Below are 17,157 nucleotides of genomic sequence, written 5' to 3'. Positions count from 1 at the left end.
ACATCTCCTTAAAAAGGTACCTCTTTTTTTTGTTTTTCCATGACACAAAATTCGCACAAATGCTTGGCAGACTGTGTGTGTGTGTGTGTGTGTGTGTGTGTGTGAACAAGCGTACACACAGTTATGTGTGTTACACAAACCTACATGCATTTCAAAGGTTCCTGCAACAGGGAAAGCCTCTTTTCATTTCGCTTTCCTCAAACTTTCCGAGCGCTGTCTTACGGGGCTGCGCCTGTTGGAGTTGCTTCACGCACACGCATGTAGACACGCAAACACACGTGTGTGTACACGCATACACGGATACCCATCCAGCCAGCAAACAGGGAAAGGCTGACATCGGGAATCTAAAAACAAGCTATTTTTAAATGCTAACACAAACACACCAAGAGAGCCCTATGCTATTTTCCCATTAAACCAAGTCTCTCCGTTTGAAAAGCAAGCGCAGTCGGACTCAGCGCCTTGGCCAGCGAGCCCTGCTGCTCGCCACCGTGGAAAAAAACATTCTCCCGTAAGGAGCGAACACACAGGCGCGGCTGTGGCCACGTCGCACCCATAGATAGCACTGTACCCCGAAATGTTGTGTGCCCGGATGCCAACGTGTCCCCAAATTCAAAAACGTACAGTTTGTTATTTTCACCAAAAAAGTTATAGAAACAACAACAACAACAAAAAAAAGTCTTCCAACGTTTTCTCTCTGGGATTCCCCAAATAACTACTTACTTAATACCAAATGCCGGGAGCTCAATTAATTCATTAAGGAAATGCAGGGGCTGGGATGGATGTCGGAGTGCGTGTTGGGGAGTGGCGGTTGGGGGCACTGGTGAGGCCCCTGCCAGCAGGCAGCAGAAAGCCTTGGGTAGCTCTGTCCCAGAACTGGCTAGTCCATAAATCCTGCCCAAGTCCAGAACTATCATAATGATAGGCCATCCAGGCAACAGGTATGTCCTGCTTGCCAGTCACCCCCAAGCACCACCATCACCCAGACATGCATCTGGAAGATTTAGGAGCCTGGCTGGGGGTGTTGTAATGACCAGACATGACTCCGGTTTTTAGGGGTTCGCTAAAGACACTCTTTAGTGTTAAGTCCAGACACCAACCCCCATTAGGCTTTAACGGGCCCACATAAAAATAAATCGCATCTTTTTTGTTCCCAATGCCTGTTTCCCAGGCACCTCGGAATCCTCCCAGGCCGGCTCAGAGAAGAATCGACTCCGCCAGGGCCCTCCGGGCTGTGCAGAGCGGGCACTGGACAGGTGTAAGTCACGCACACACAGACGCATAAGGAGACACGGCAGAGGGAAATGGGACTGATCGCACAGGGAACCCCGCTCTGGGCCACAGCAGCTAGCTGGCGGTGGTTCCTGAAAGGGGCTACAATTGGCAGCCTGGAAAGGCTGTTGGGGAGCCCTCCATGGAAAGGGGGTGCTCCAAGAAGCCCTGGGAGTGCCCCACCATGACACCTGCTCCCTGCTTGAGCAGTCAGCATTCAAAAAAGGCCCAAGGGCCAAGCCAGTGTTTTGGGTTTGTTTTGTTTTCTTTCTGCAACTTTTGGAGGACTTTTTTTCTTCCTTCTCCGGCAGTCAGGCATACGTTTTTGTGCAAGTTACACACACACACACACACACATACATACACACGTATGTCCCACCATCAATACCGCCACCACCACTACCACCACCAAGCAAGGTAGCAGGCATTCCAAAGCAGGAAAAAGCCGCCTGTCCACACCGTCCCTTGCCTCCCAGCACCCAAGAACACCACACTCTGTGAGTCGGGTTTATGAAGTGACAGCTGAAGCCCCCTTCCTGTCCCAGAAAGATGATGGGAACCGACCCGGGGGGACATTATTCTATGACAGCCAAGGGCCCCATGAATGTTCTGTCTCTCTCTCACACACACACGCTAATCCTTGCAGAATACCTCTCCCACACTGAGCATACAATAATTGCTTATTAACGAGATTGACCCCAAAGAGAGAAATGTACCACAGCATTCATCAACACCCCACCCCCTGGGCAAGGGCTAACGGGATTACAAATTTGGCCAAAATTGACCACGAGGAGGATCAATAAAATTCCGCTCCCAGCTGCACGGTCCACAGAACGGCCCATGAGAACCTACTCGGGAAGGATGAAGAGTTTTTCTAGTTTGCGACAAGATTTGGAAGGAGGCTCTCCCCCGCCCCACCACCCACCCCTGTCACGTGAACAGGTGTATCCTGTACATCGGCAGGTGAGAAACTGACAAAAGACACCCAACACTCAATGCCCAAACAGTTGTAGGAATAATGGTTGTGGGCTGAAGATCATATATATATATATATATATATATTTTTTAAAGCCACATCTTGGCCCACAGAACTCTTTTTCTTAAAATGTGAGGCAGCCAGCATCATGCTGCAGGCGATGCAAATGGGCAATTTGTTTTTAGCCAAGTAAGCCAGGCAACAAAAGCATCGTGTGTGTGTGTGTGTGTGTGAGTGTGTGTGTAAGGGGGGCTTCAGTGGCCAGCTTGTGGGGAAGGTGGTGAGGGCAACGGTGACTCCCCAGCTTCTCTATGTACTCAGTGGATCCCAAGCCGGGGAAGTCTCCCTCTTGCTGAATTCTTCACTGACTTGGGGCTCCCCCTTTTTACCTGCCACTGAACAGAAAGGAAAAATCTAGAAGTCTTAAGCTTCTAGAAACCCGTGGGTGCTGCCTGGAGCTGCTTCTGGAGGAGCTCAGGAGGGCCTGGGCAGGGGAGCCTCCGGGGTGAGGAGGGACCCCCTCTGTAGGGTCCTAAAGAGAAACCATCTTTCCGCTGCAGCAGGCCACGTGGGGCCGGCTCCTCTCACAGACCCTGAGCTCACCCAGCACCCGCGCGCCATGCCGTGTGCCCGCCTGGGGTTAGGAATGACATGAAAATGAGCCCTGATTGCTAACAGGCCCATGGCGTGGTCATCCAGGGCCTCCCACGCCTGTTCCCCCCTGCCAACCTGTGGCCGTTGTGGCGCTCCAAACCCAGGAGGGGGATTCCCAGCCAAGAACTTTCTGTCCTTTGTTATACCTGCCGACAGGGTCCCCTACTTCTCCCCCGCGACACACACTCCCACCTCCCCGCCCCGCACCATCAGCCTTGCTCAAAAGATAGCATTCTGGTAACTTTACAGTTAGAAATTATTTTCCACACTTGAACTCCAAACAGCTTTCCAACTTATACAAACTCATGTCTCAGGGTCCCATCCGTCCCTCACGCCCAAGAAAAAGAAGCTGCACCCCAATTTCCATTCTGATTTCTAGTTGGTGGTGTTTCTGCCTCAGCCTTCTGGCTGCTGGCCAGCTGGGGCAGGGAGTCCGCATCGGACTCGAATGATCCAGGGCTTTTTTCCAAGAGTCCAGAAAAGGGCAGGGACTGAGCCCATGGCGTCCTTCTCCTCAATAGCTCCTCAGCTCAGGCTAATACAAGAAACAGCTTTGAGGAGTCTCGGGGAGGGCAAGCCCGTACCCCACTTCTCAAGTCAAGAGGAGTCTCGCTCCTGGTGGACACTGCTAGTCATCCCACAAGGCCAAGGGCATCACAGGACAGCATCCCCTCAGAAGAGGGTGCTGCATGACCCCTTGTCCTGGCCTGACCCACAGAGCAGGAAGCCGAGGATGTGTGCGCATGGTCTGCCCAGTAACGGCCACTTCGAGTCTCTGGAACTCACCCCCCAAAGAAAACCAGAAACACCAAACAAGGTACCCCTTGTTTTTTTTGGTCCTAAGTTTTAAGTGCAGACTCTTGAAAATCTCAAAAACACGGAGATTTTCAATCCACACAATCAAGCCCATCTCCAGCCACTTCTCCCCATTGGGCAAGGCGGGCAACAACTTGAGTTCCTGAATGCTGCGGGCTTCGGGCATTAGACTACAAAGCCTTGCCTCATGCTACCACCAGGAACCTAAGTGTAGATTGGGACTTGGTTCTACCAGGTTCAGATGTTCCTTCCGGAACATTCAGCGATGGTACTCCCACCCATTCACCTCAACTGCCTCCTGTTTCAAGGGCACTGGGGGGCAGGGGCACGGGCGAGGAGGTACGTGCAGTTGGCAAAAAGTCACGCGCGCGAGAGCCAGGAGGTTCACTTCCTGATCCTACTTTGAGAGGAAACAGCGGTGAGGGGGTGCTCCAGGAGGGGGACCTCACTCAGCAAGGCACCCACGCCACACCCCCCCTCCTCCCCACCTGCCCACCACTCCACCCTGGCCTTGTCAAGTTCAGGCTCGGGACTCTGTGGCAGCTTCTCTTATTGGTGCCCCTTCTCTGGGAGGGCGCACAGCTGGCCGTTGTAGTTGGTAGCAGGGAGAGATTGGTTCAAAATCCTGCTTGCTGTCTGAACTTCAGCACCAATGATGGGCACGCACAAAGCTAGGCCTGGGTCCGTGTCACCACCACATCCGCAACCATGCAGAGTCGCCCTCCCCCCAGGACACCGAAATCCGCTCGGCTATCTGCTCCTTTGCGGTTGCAGTTTCCCCAGAAGCAAACACAGGTACCTTCTCGCCTCCCCCCTGATGGTACAGGGGAGACTATGTGAAGCCCTGTCACCTACGTGACAGCTGGGAAGCCATCGGGTGCCACCTTTGGGTTGAGAAACCCAGAGAACAGACTGAGCCAGGATCCCGCTGCCACCTCCTCCTCCTTTGAGGTGCCCTGCTTCTAGTCTTTGGGGGTAGGGGAGAGGGAGGAAGGGATGGACCATAAGCGGGGGGCGTTGCGCTGGGGTCTGCCGGTTGAGCTGCCAGCACAGTCCCAGCCGGCCCTATCACTGGTACCAAAAGATGACGCTACGGGAAAGGAATTTGCAGAACTGAGAAGTAGTGTTGCAATGATTCAAAGATCCCTCTCTGGCCAGGAAACTGGTGTCGGCCAGAGGGAGAGAGAGAGAGAGACCGCCACGCTCACGCATAAAACTCGGGCTCAACTCTCGCCATGCGTGCGTGCGTCTGAAAGCCTACAGATCAAAGTCGGCCTCGGCCCAGGAGGCCCTGGGGCCAGGAGGGGAGGGGAAGAGATTGAGATTCTGTAATTAGGATCTTCAAAAATCTTCCCTCTATTTTTAGGACCAGCACACTCCTTCATGGTCCTGTACGGTATCAGAACCTGTCAGCCAAGACCATCAAGTCGGGAGTCCTGAACTCCTTGCTTTGCGTGTCGCTCAGAAAGCAGATTAGCGGGGAGCTTAAGCAAGAACATCCCGACTGCGTAAAAACACGTTTGGCTCTGCACATGCCTGCCTGCGTGTACACGTGTGTGCACATGTGTGCGGGCCAGATGGGGGGTCCAGGGATGACTCCTCCACAGGCCGCAAGACACTGGAAAGAAAGATGGGCGGGAGGTCCTGCTTGCTACTCCTTGGAAGTAGCCTCCCCCAGCCCTGACACCAACTCCTGGCCTGGGGCAAGGGGGACATCTGTTTGCAAGCTGGATCCCTACCCACCCAGTCCCTAGACCTAGACTGCCTCACCTGGGTCTTGCGGGCATGTGAGAAACTTGAAAAAGCTGCAAACATCTCTCCTCGCGGCATACATCAGCTTCTCTGCCACAAGCCATCCCATCCCACACTCAACTCTGTCCAGTCCAGATGCATCCACAAATAGGTGTCACACACACACCCCTAAACAAACAGCGAAAACAGGCAGACACGAGTCAAAACCTCCAAGTGGGGGCCCCTCCAGCCTCTCCCAGACTCAGCCTAGGGTGCTAAGACACAGACAAGCAGCAAGGCCCAGGATCAGAGCTGCACGTCCCAGGGACAACCCTGCCCCGCACATCCCCCCCCCCCACATCGAACGAGGGCCCCGCTGTCGGAGGTGGCTGTTGGGATTTGGTGCTTTCATGTTGCCATGTGTTTGGGCGGCCTCCCCTCTCTCCGACATCTGATCCTATTATACAAAGCCACGGCCTTTTCATCTGTAAAATGAATCAAACAGAGGTAAATACAATATTCCTTCCTAAGACGATTTATCTCCTAAACACTCCCGGAGCCAAGAACACGATCCCACATTCCTGTCACTCAGCCAGAGAGAAGCAGGTCGGTCACGAGCGACGGTGCCAACTGTGCCAGCACACGGGTGTGCGGAGGGGACCCCGGGCCATCCCCATCACACACTCCAGCTCTCCCTAGCACGCAGGGAACATGTGTCCTGCCCTCATCCCACCCGGCCCGCCCCACCTGTTGACAGCCCCACCCATTGTCGATCAGGAGAAGGGATCCAGGAACTTGGGACCAGGATCTAGTAAGATTCTTAGTGGAAACCGAAACACAACCGTACCACGAATCATAGAATCGCATGGACAAACAGAGAAAACCAGATGAGCCAAACCCTGCCTGCCGCTCCCCACCCCGAAGTCGCAATAAAAGAAAGTACATTTTAATGGTGCCTGATTTCCGGTCCGAAGGGGCCTCCGAAGAAATCTAAATGAATGAATGGGAAAGCAAACTACCCATGAGGAAAGCCCTCTCACCTGCCAAAGTTGTGTGTATTTATAGATCTAAGAAGAGAAGAAATATATATGTGTGTGTGTGTGTGTGTGTGTATATATAAATCTTTCGTCGTGGAAATCAACAGCTATTGATCATCGAAACAGCTAGAGAAAAAGTCATCGACAGCCACCCTGACAAGTTCAACACGGCTAAGCTTCCAGCCCCCTACAACACTCCTGTCCTTTATTAATATTTAGCAGAAATGCCTAATTGCAGATGTGGGCTAGGTTGGGGGTTTTATGTCAGGAGCCGAGCAAAGAAGACAGGTTTATTATAGCCATGAAATATTCAGCAAGCACCGAAGAACAGTAGTTGTATGTCCTGAGTGAGCCGGGGAGCAGGCAGGTTCCCCACACAAAAGAGGGCTCTCTCTGTTTATGTTACCCCTGATTAACACCTGCACAGTCTTAGGTTACTTCTTCCAGACTTTTCTGAGTGAGTTGTGTGCAAGCATGCTCACACACACACACACGCACACACGCACACACACACACGGAGGCTGGTGACCGTGCTGAGCGGCTTCGAAAGGGAAATGGAATTGCAAGCTTTCTTGATTTCTCCAAACAAGTCTAAGCGAGCCTTCACAATCCTCCCCACAGGGCAGGAAGGAGGTAAACCAAACTGAGAAAACAGCGGGTTTTCTTTGGTATTGGCTCCGGAGTCTAGAACCACTGGCACCACCATCAGAGGGGTCTAACCCAGGTCCAGGCAAAGTGCACAAGTTTCGGCTACCCCCTGTACCTCCACATTGCTTTATTCCATTCTGCCTGGAACGTTGAGAGAGGGGCGTGAAACTCCAAAAATAGCCCCTGCACTACCATGAAGATGCCACTCTTGGGAACCAAAATAATAATAAAAGTGACGGCAGGATGGTCTGTGGACTTTAAGCCCAGCGTCTGGGTTGACAGCATGTGGAGTCCAGCTCCCATGTTAAGTAAGATGCAGGAATATTCGCAGAGAAAGTAAGTTCAGATCAACTCACTATGGAAAAAAAAAAAAGCCATTTCAACTTTTGAAAATCGCTGGGGGCAGGAAGAGAAAAACGCACGTTTTCTGATGTAATATCTGTGATCGATCTGCTATTATTTTTTCTCTTTCTCTATAATCATCAATTTTTTCATAGCCTATTGCACTTGCCTTCTCTCTCTGGCAATTTCACTATAGCCACACACGCACCTTTTGCAAAGTCAAGTGGACAATTTTGCAAACTCTCTGAAAACTCACTCTAGGGCTCAGCACAGTAGCCTAGTGGCTAAAGTCCTCGCCTCGCACACGCCGGGATCCCACATGGGTGTCCATTCTAATCCCTGCAGCCCCGCTTCCCATCCAGCTCCCTGCTTGTGGCCTGGGTTGGCAGTCGAGGACGGCCCAAAGCCTTGGGAGACCCTGCACCCGTGTGGGAGACCCAGAAGAGGCTCCAGGCTCTTGGCTTTGGATAGACACAGCTCCAGCAGACACTGCTGCTTAGGGAATGAATCAATGGAGGGAAGATATTAACAACAACAACAACAAAAACAATTCGCGACCTCCTGTCACCCTAGACCCAACCCTCAAGCTATTCTTTCTTTGCCTGTCCCCCACCACACCTCCCCCAGACCCAAGTTTATACAGACCTAAAGCTTTCATATCTTAAAGTGGCAGGAATCTGGGAGTTGGATGAAGAATTCTGGGGACACGGTCCTCCTGGGCAAACCCAGTGCCTCGCTCCATGGGCTCCTGGCCTGGACTTTAAGAGCATGTCCACCTACCCATCACCAGCCTACGGACACAACCTATACAGTCACTTGGGCCCAAACCAGTCGCCACACACCTCATGCCATCCTTCCAACCAATCCGAGCTCGGCTGGTGGCTCACATTTTGTTATCGGAAAGGAGAATTTCCAAAACGGTGTTAATATTTAATCACATCAGCAGCGGTGTGTTTTATGGCGTGACAAAATATCATGACACGAGCGGGCTTCGTCGGAGAGGGGACGGGGGACAGGGGAGGAGCATGGACCACCATGCTTGCTGGGAGGAGATGCCAAGAGCCACTGGACATCACAGCTCCCTGGCCTAGCGGCCCCTAGGCAACATGTGCAAGGAATTCAGGACATTTTGCTTTTCCTCATTTGGGATTTTTTTTGTCCCCCTCATCTCTTCCCTCTCGGGTTCTGCTCTGATTTTCAGTGAGACAGTGGAGCCAGAAGCAGCCCTATACACCTACTTAGCCAGCATGCACAGTCAGAACTGTAGGGTGTTATCCGATTGAAAAGTTGAAATCATCCTTATTTACGACCTGTCAGGGAGCAGGAATAGGAATCAGAGCCATAAGCAACCCGCGTCAAGGCTGCTGGGAGCATCCACCGACCCCGATGCAACGCTCCAACTAAGAACTGGTCCTTCCCTCTTGACAGAGTGGCAGACACAGGAAGTCCAGCAGGAGTCCCAGCCCGAGGCGTCCGGCTCCATCAGGCTCTGAAGGAAATCCCTGGACCTCTGCTCCATCTGCAGAGGGTCTCATGGCAACCCCAGAGGGACCAGCCACCGTTTCCCACAAATACGCGTGCCCAGCTAACTCCGCTGTAGATGACACCAACAAGACAAATGGTCTCCGTCATGACCTTTTCTGCCTTCTCAGCTTGCATTCGGGCCTCCCTGTGTAAGGACACAAGAACTGGGAAGGGACAGACTCCTGGTACACAGTCTCATGAGGATCTCTCTCTTCTCCACCCAGCCTATACCAAGATTCAATAGGATAAGCACTACGGGTTTTGTGTTTTTTTTTTTTTTTCTTGCTTCATTCTACAAACTGAGTTTGTGTTGCTTTGTTTTTAACTTTTCTCACTCAATTTTGGCCAATAGGTTCTTCATTATGGAGAGGGGGTGAGTGTGGAATGGGAGACGAAGGGAGAAGTGGAGGAGGGGCAGGCAGGCCAGCCCAGGTAGGAGTGACACGGCTGAGATTTGCGCTAACCAGCTATCGATCGATTGGGGCCAGATCGAGATGTTGTGTACAAGAAAATAAAAGAGAAGGGAGCGGGACAGAGGGACGCGGGGAGGGAAGCAGTCAGCAGGATGCTATGTCCAACTCCATTAAAAAAAAAAAGAAAGAAAGAAAGAAAGAAAGAAACCGAGGGTCCCAAACTAACCAATTTATGGCCTTGCCTGGGAGAAAGCTGTAGAATGCTGATGGCTGGTCCCAGTGTCTGTCACGCATGCTAAATACCCCGCTTCAAGTGAGAGAGTGCGCAGCCGGGCGGCCCCGGGCTGGGCAGTAGGGCAGACAAAGAGAAAAGCCTTCAGGCCATTTCCATGAGGCACCAAACCTGAGTAGGAAAGCTCCTTGGGATGGGCACCCTGAAACCTGCCCCCCCATACACACACCCCGAGTTAGGAATTACCCCCACACCAACTCCAGCCCGGCCCTCCTCCTCCTCCTGAAACCTACCCTCACCTTAAATCTAGGGTCAAGAGATATTGCAATGTAGGAGAGGGTTGGGAAGAGAGAAGGCAGACGGGGAAGTACCCAAGGCAAGAACTGAGGAACGTATTTGGTAAGAAAGACGGGGTCCAATCGCCAGTCCGTCTCCACCTGGCCACAGTCCGCCTGGTGAGACCAAGAGGCTTCCGCTAGGGTCTCCAATAGAAGTATGTGTGGTAGAGGGAGGCACATGAAGGAAGGGTAGTACCTAATTTTTAGGAATCCATTAGCTATATATTTTTAAAGCCCTATTAAAATGAAACAGGCATGTGCCGCAGCAGCAGTTAAGTGCAGGTTAAAGAGAACTGCTATTACAGACCAGCCAGAGATTGAGGTGGTGGAGGTGTCTACTTCTTCTTTCCCATCCCTCCCACCTTAAAGACCTCAAAACCTTGAAAGGAGCGGGGTTGGGGGGAATGAGGGGGTCCCTTAAATGCAAACGAGAGCTGGGACGGAACATCTGTCACCCACACCAAGCATGCTACTGACCAACGTAAGTCCTTTGTGTCTTAGGAATACGTCTCCCTGCTCCAACCACAAATGATGTGCAGATCGAGGGGAGCTGCTCTCTCTGCCCAAGAAATCCCAACCTGCCCAGTCCCGGGGAGCGGGGAGCAAGGTGCCACACCAAATGTCAAGGAGACGGACCCTGGAAAGGTTACCTACCTCTCACAAGCAGACAGCTCCCTAGTGCCCCCCACTAAATTCTAAAAGTTAAGAAGACAAACAGCTCTTCATTAAGGAGCAGATGTCAGAAGCTCCCTCTGAAGGATGCTAGGGTGCTAACTTCCACCTCCACCACCACCACCAAAGTCGGCACTAACTGGGGGAAAGGTTACAGCAGGTGTTAACACAACTTCCTGGGAAAGGGGGAGGGGGGCACCCAACTCCTAAAAGAGTAGAGGAAGCTGCAAGGACGCTGGGATACAAGGGGGGTGCTTACCCCCAAGACACTGGGTACCCCCCCCACACACACACCAGCAACTCAAGAACACTAGGACAGGGAGCAAGGACTGGCCTGGAGTTTCCCAAAGGGAACCCCGTGGGGTTAGTCTGCTGAACGGCAGCACCTGGGCCAGGTAGACAAGGCATGCACGAGTGCGCTCCCACCCCCCAGCGCTGGGTGGGACCAAAGTAAGGGAGAGGGGGGAAGGCTCTGAGCAGGGTCGGCCAGCCTCCAGCAGAGGTCCCAAGTGAGCCAAGGGTCAAGGGCCAGCAGTGGGTATGGAGCAGGGGACAAGAGCGCACGCGCGGGTACCTTCTTTATTGTTGGGATTCTGGGGCTTGGCCTTCTCCCAGGGTGCCAGCGTCTTGTCGTCGTCCGCACCGTCCACCAGGGCCTTGTCTGCGGGCATGTACCAGGCGGCGCTGTGCTCGGCCATCAGGGTGTCTAAGTCGATCGTACTCATGGCGCTCTTGACAGCTTCGGAACAGCAGCTGCCCAGCTCGGCATCTCCGTTCTGTGCGCCGGCCGCCCCGACGGCGCATTCGCCCTTCTTGCCGCCCTTAAGCCCCAGGGGCTGGTCCTCGGAGATGCTGAACTGCTGTCTCTGTAGCTGGATCTGGGCCTGAAGGATTTCCAGCGGGTGGATCTCGTCGGGGGGCGGAGGGGCGCTGCCGCCGCTGCCACCGCCACCACCACCGCTGCTGCTGGTCGGGGTCCGGACCTGCTCCAGGCCCGGCGTGCCCGGATGGCCGGCGCCCCCGCCCCCGCCGTAGCTGTCAGGGGTGGAGGCAGAGGTAGACAGGATACCCAGGCCGAGCGGAGGCGGAGGCGCCTTGGGTCCGTGTTCACCGGCGCCCACGCCCACCCCTCGGGGAGGCAGTTTTGGCGAGCCGGTCACCAGCGGGCTCCTGCTGGCTCTAGCCAAGGCCGGGGGGTTGTCGGAACTGGACGACACCTCGTCCTCATTGGCGTAGCTGGTGCTCACCTCGTCGGAGGCGAACTCCCCCACGTGCGGCGAGCTCCCGTCCGTCTTGGCACCGCCGTCCAGGGATGCCATGAGGTCCGGCTGGTCCCCCAGCAGCAGGTCGGCCCCCTTAGCCCACGTGGGCGACGTCAGAGCCTTCTCGTGGGGTGTAGGGGCCCCGCGCGCCTCGCTGGCGGAGCCCACCTGACCACCACCACTGCCACTGGCGCCGCCGGCTCCCGAAGGTTGCGGCTGCCCCGGGCTCACCCCAGGCGCGCCCCCGCTGTCCGGAGCCGCCGCCGCAGCAGCCGCCGCCGCGTACTTGTCGAAGAAGGTCCCAGGGCTCACATGGCCACTGTCCCTTTTTCTGCGCCCCCGGCCCCGGCCGCCGCCCCCGGGGACCGACTTGCTGTCGTTCCCCGACGTGGCCTCCAAGGTGTAGTTGGGGGATAAGCTGGTGCCGTCCCCCTGGGCGGGAGGGTTAGACGGCCCCGACGTCTTGGAGCCGCTGCTGCTGGTCCCGGGCGGACCGCCACCTCCTACTCCGGAACCTGGGGCCCCGGACGCAGTCCCTCCGGGGAAGTAATCCGAGCCCGGGTGGCCAGCCACGGCCGCCGCGGCCGAGCCATCGGGGTCGTTCTGGCTCAACTTCCTCTTGCCCTCGGGTGGGTTCTTTTTGTTGAAGGTCACGTTCAGATTGGGCGCCCCGAGGCTGGCAATCATGTTCTGGCAGGCAGTGGACAGCGCGGCCAGGCAGCTCTGGCCGAACAGGTTGTCCTTGGAGCTGGGCTTGTTGAAAGAACCCAGCGAGAGCGCGCCTAGCTTGCTGGCCGAGGCGCGCTGGCTGGGCTGGAAGTCGGGCTGCGGCGGGTAAGCGCCCCCGCCCGAGCCACCGCCGCCGCCCCCGCCCGAGCCCCCGCCGCTGCCACCACCGCTGCCGCCCGCGCTCGGGGGCGAGTTCACGCCTGGGCCGCTGTGCGGGGTGGCCTGCCGGCTCGCTGCGCCGAACGGAAAACCCGGCTGACCCCCGAGCGCCGGCGCCGCGAAATCCGGTGGTGGTGGCGGCGGCGGCGGGGGTCGACGCTCCGCGGGAGCTCCGGGCAGTCCCACCCCGGCCCCGGGCGATTGCAACTGGCCCAGACCAGCCAGGCTACCCCCGAACTGCAGGCCGGGCGACGACAGCGCGGACACGTGGCCTTCCCCGGGCAGCCTCAGCGGTTCCTGCAGGGGACCTCGGAATAGCACCCCCGAGCCCCCAGGAGGCGGGGGAGGAGGCGCCAGGCTAGGGTCGTGCGGGCCGCAGTCGCCCGGCAGCCCTGAGCCGCCCATCCTGCGCGGTAGCAGGTCTCCGGGCGGTGGGTGCGGACCTGGAAACCACGCGCTCTCTTGCGCCAAGTGCGGCGCCTGCTGCTCGAAGGGGCCCAGGCGCCCCGCGCCCGCGCTGCTGCCATCGCGCTCAAAGTTCGGCTGTGCCAAGCCGCCCACCGGGCCTCCGTGCACCAGGCCGCCCTGGCCCACGTCGCCGGGGTGGCCTAGCTGGGCCAAGCTGGGCTGGCGAAGCCGCTGCTGCTGTTGGTTCCGCGACGCCATCTGTTTGATCATGAGGGCCGCGTTTTGGCGCTGCTGCTGTTGCTGCTGCTGCTGTTGCTGCTGCTGTTGCTGCTGCTGCTGCAGGGATTGGTGGTCCGGGGCTGGGTGCTGCAAGGGAGGCCCAGAGGGGAAGCTGTCGGGCACGGGCGGTGTGAACTCGCCAGGCAGGCCCGGGTAGGCTGAGGGCGAGAGGTGATTGTCCAGGGCTCCACCGTTGTGCACGCTCCCGTTCCACGAAGCGCAACGGTCCACCCCCGCGCTACCCGGGAAGTCGAAGCGCGGCCTTTTGGCCACGTTCATGTAAGGGGGCGCATCGAAATGCTGCAGCCGCTGGTTGGGCCCTTGCTGAGGCGCGGGGTGCTGTGGGTTGAAGAGGGGCTCCGAGTAAGGGTGCATGCTCCGGTTCTCCAGCCGGTGGATGGGGTACTCGAACTGGGCGTGCTGGCTCGGCAGCATGGGGCCCCCGTCCTGCAGGCCGCCGCTGGGCGTGCTCGCTTCTCCCTGCTGGGGCCGCGGGAGCGCAGGCGGGCACGAGTTTTGCCGGAGCAGTAGCCCCGGAGGCGGCGGCGGCGGCTGCTGCTGCTGAGGCGGGGGCTGCGACTGCGGGGGTGGCTGGCCCTGCTGCGGAGGCTGCATCAACGGGTGCCTGGAAGCCACTCCGGGCTCTAGCCCTGCAGGCATCTTGCGGGGCCCGCTGAACCTCTCGAAGAACACCCCGTGCGGTGGTGGCGGCGGTTGCTGCTGCTGCGGAGTTTGCTGCGGGGGCTGCTGCGGCGGCGGCGGGGGCGGAGGCTGGGCGTGCATTTTAGACAAGCCCACCAAACCCGCGGCCCTGGGCATTGCCGAAGCGCCCGGGAAAGCACCCCCGGGAAGCTGACGGCCCGCTGCATAATGAGGCAGTTGGGCCTCGGAGTCCGTGGGCGAGAACATGTCAAAATGTCCCGAGGGCGCCTCGCCCGGGTAATTGTATTCCAGCGAGTCCACGGCTCCTTGGTTCGTCACCCTTCGGGCCTCCAGGCTGTGAGATTCGGAGCCGCTGGAGGCGGGCAAGCCATGGAAGGAGGCGGCCCGGTTAGGACTCTGGTCCAGGGGCAGGCAGGGGGCAGGCACGGCGTGGCCCGAGGCACCCGAACTGTGGAAGTCCGGGAGGTTTCCCGGCCGTTGCGGGCCGAAACTCTCCGGGCCCTGGCTCTCCGCCATGTGCTCGTAACCCTCGGTGAAGGGAGGCTGGCTGCCCAGGCCACCGGCTGCGCCGCCACCGCCGCCGCCGCCTCCTCCACCGTAACCCAGCAGGCGACCCCCGTGCAGGCACGAGGCGCCCGGGTCTGGACCCCCGAAGTTGCCCCCAAAGTGGGGGTGATGCTGGTGCGGGTGGTGGCCGCCCGGATGGCCGTGGTGAGGCTGCTGACCGCTGAAGAAGCCGTGCACGGGCTGCGCCTGCAGCGCCCCTGCGTGCAGCTCCGAGTGGCCGCGTGCGTGGAAGCCGTAGGGTTCCATGCTCATACCCAGGATCGGAGGCTCGCCCAGCGCGCTCAGGGCAGGGTCCACGGGACCGGGGGCCCCTCCTGTGTGGAAAGCCGGGGCTTTAAAGTGGGCGTTCATACTCAGTCCGCTCTCGTTAAAGTTCCTCTCGCCCTGGCCCGGGTTCCTGCTGTTGATCTGGGGCTCGAATTGGTCCAGCCCAAACATACTTGGCGGGGGGTGCGGGAGGGGGGCGGCAAGGACCGATCAATAGGGCATGACAGCCTGCTCTCCGCCGCGCACCTCCGGCCAGCTACTCGTTCCAGCCCGGGACTGGGCGCTCCGGGACGCTCAGCTCCGCGGGGGCGCACACAGCGCGCACCACCAGCCCGCCCGTCGTGCCGAGGCCGGGGGCGGGGGTGGAGGGGGGCGGTGTGCGATCCGCTTCTCTCCCAAAGCTCTGGCTCTGCCCCGGGGGTTGGGCCTCTCACATCCTGCGAGGCCGCGGAGCCTCCAGGACCCGTGTAGGGGGGCCCATGCCCGGGGCGGGTGGCACACACAGCCGCGAGTGGTTTGCAGCAGTAAAGGTTAGACGGAGCCGCGAGGCGAACGAGGACCAAAAAAAAAAAAAAAAAAAAAAAAAGTTAAGTGGAGGGCAAGGGGCGGGTAGGGGGTTGGAAGAGCAGAGCTATCACCTTCTCAAGTCCGATCCGGCCGGCTGGGAAGCCCCAGGACGCGGCCCGCAGCCTCCGAGAGTCCGTGGCGGGAGCAGCTGATGGCAGGGGACGAAGACCTTTTTCCCAGCCGCGACGGGCGCTGGGGGCACCGGCAGAGCGGTCCTTCCCCCCGCCGTGCCACCGCAGCCTGAGCCTCCGCCGAGCACGATCCTGTCGCACAGTCCCTGTCGGCCCCCGGGCAAGCGAGCGAGTGAGCGGGCAGGCGGTGGCGGCGTCTGCAGCTGCTGCTTCTTCAGCGAGCAGGAAGGCTGGAGACTGCCCTGGGCATCGCTGGGGCTGGCTCGGGAGCCCGAGAAAGCTGCAGGCTGGAGCGCAAGCCAGGGGTCCGGGGAGGGGGAACGGGGAGGAGGTGAGTGGTGGGTGGGAGGAAAGGCGCGGCTCGCCGAGTCCTCCCGGGCCGGTGCGCTGCGCCCGGGCGCGCCGCTCGGCGGCCAAGTCCACCGCCTGCCGCCTTTCTCTGCTGCTCCGTTCGGTGTCTGGCCGGGTGCAGGCAGGCGAGGGCGCGCGGAGAGGTTGCGGGCTTGGGTCGCTCGGAGGCGCCGGCTTCCTGCGTCTCCAAGCCCGAGGTGCCTGGGCGAGTTCCCCCGCCCTCGGAACCACGGGGTTGGGGGGCCACGCTGGACGAGCCCAGGGAAGGCGTTCCTGCTGCGCCCGCGGAGCCCGGAATCGGGGGGCGGGGGCAGCTCTGGAGGGAGGGGGAGTGGTCCACGCACCCCTGTGCAGGCTGGCGGGGCGGGGAGCTTGGGAGGGGGGCCGCTCTGCGTGGGGCGTCGCGAGGGTCTCGGCTCCCCTCTCTCTCTCTCCTCTCTCTCTCTCTGTCTGCCTCTAGCCCAGAGCCCGGAGAAGCAGCAACAAGTTTTGCATTTCAGCAATCAATTTCAGCCATTACATTTGCACCAATCAGCACTACCCGAGCTCCGGTCCCGGGGCGGGGCTCGCTCTTAAGGTGGTCCCGGGTCCTGGTTCCCGAGGCCCCCCAACACGAACCCGCACCAGTCCCTAGCTCCTGGAGTGGGGGGTCCGCCTCGCCTCGGGGTCCGGCGTCAGTTCGCTGGTGCGGGGGGCATGGGGGCGCGCGCGCCGGCGTCCGGGTGCACCGGGCTGCTGCTGCTGCTGCTGCTGCTGCTGCTGCTGCTGCTGCTGCTGCTGCTGCTGCTGGAGAGGGCGCCGGCGGAGGAGAATGGCGGGAGCCTGGCTTTGTTCGCCCCCCTTCCCTTGGCAGTCACACTGGTTCTCAACTCCCCACCCCCAACCGAAGCGAGACCTGCCGGGCTGGGGAGGTGGGGGGGACGGGAAGGGAGGAGGTGGGCGGCGAGCGGTGCGGGGCGCTCAGACAATGGGGTCGCCGGGCGAAGCTCCTGGACTGGCCAAGTCGCCCAGTGCCTCTTACAGCTTCCGCCTAGGGTGGACGCTCGCTCGCTCTCTCGCACGGCTGTCTGTCTGCAGTGCCTGGAGATTTTTTTTTCCTGAAGGTTCGAGCAGACCGTGAAC

At 58.7% G+C, this 17,157-nt stretch overlaps 2 protein-coding genes across 2 annotated transcripts in view; both read right to left on the bottom strand.

Moving 5' to 3' along the window:
- Positions 1-16,184, bottom strand: part of MN1 (MN1 proto-oncogene, transcriptional regulator) — a 39,374-nt gene extending 23,190 nt beyond the window's left edge. The window contains exon 1 of the mRNA XM_041003837.1: positions 11,227-16,184. Within this exon, the coding sequence (XP_040859771.1) occupies positions 11,227-15,157 (3,931 nt within the window). The 5' untranslated portion in view covers positions 15,158-16,184. The remainder of the gene's footprint in view (positions 1-11,226) is intronic.
- LOC121171885 (neural Wiskott-Aldrich syndrome protein-like) overlaps positions 15,621-17,157 on the bottom strand; it is a 1,605-nt gene continuing 68 nt past the window's right edge. Inside the window, exon 2 of the mRNA XM_041003592.1 lies at positions 15,621-16,349. Coding sequence (XP_040859526.1) covers positions 15,621-16,349 — 729 coding nt within the window. The remainder of the gene's footprint in view (positions 16,350-17,157) is intronic.

This window comes from Ochotona curzoniae, unplaced genomic scaffold (genome assembly GCF_017591425.1).
Source record: "Ochotona curzoniae isolate NIBS_2020 unplaced genomic scaffold, NIBS_Ocur_1.0 scaffold_274, whole genome shotgun sequence".
Classification (NCBI taxonomy): domain Eukaryota; kingdom Metazoa; phylum Chordata; class Mammalia; order Lagomorpha; family Ochotonidae; genus Ochotona; species Ochotona curzoniae.
The sequence above is the reverse complement of the archived record's forward strand: the minus strand, read 5'-3'. Positions and strand labels throughout refer to the sequence as shown.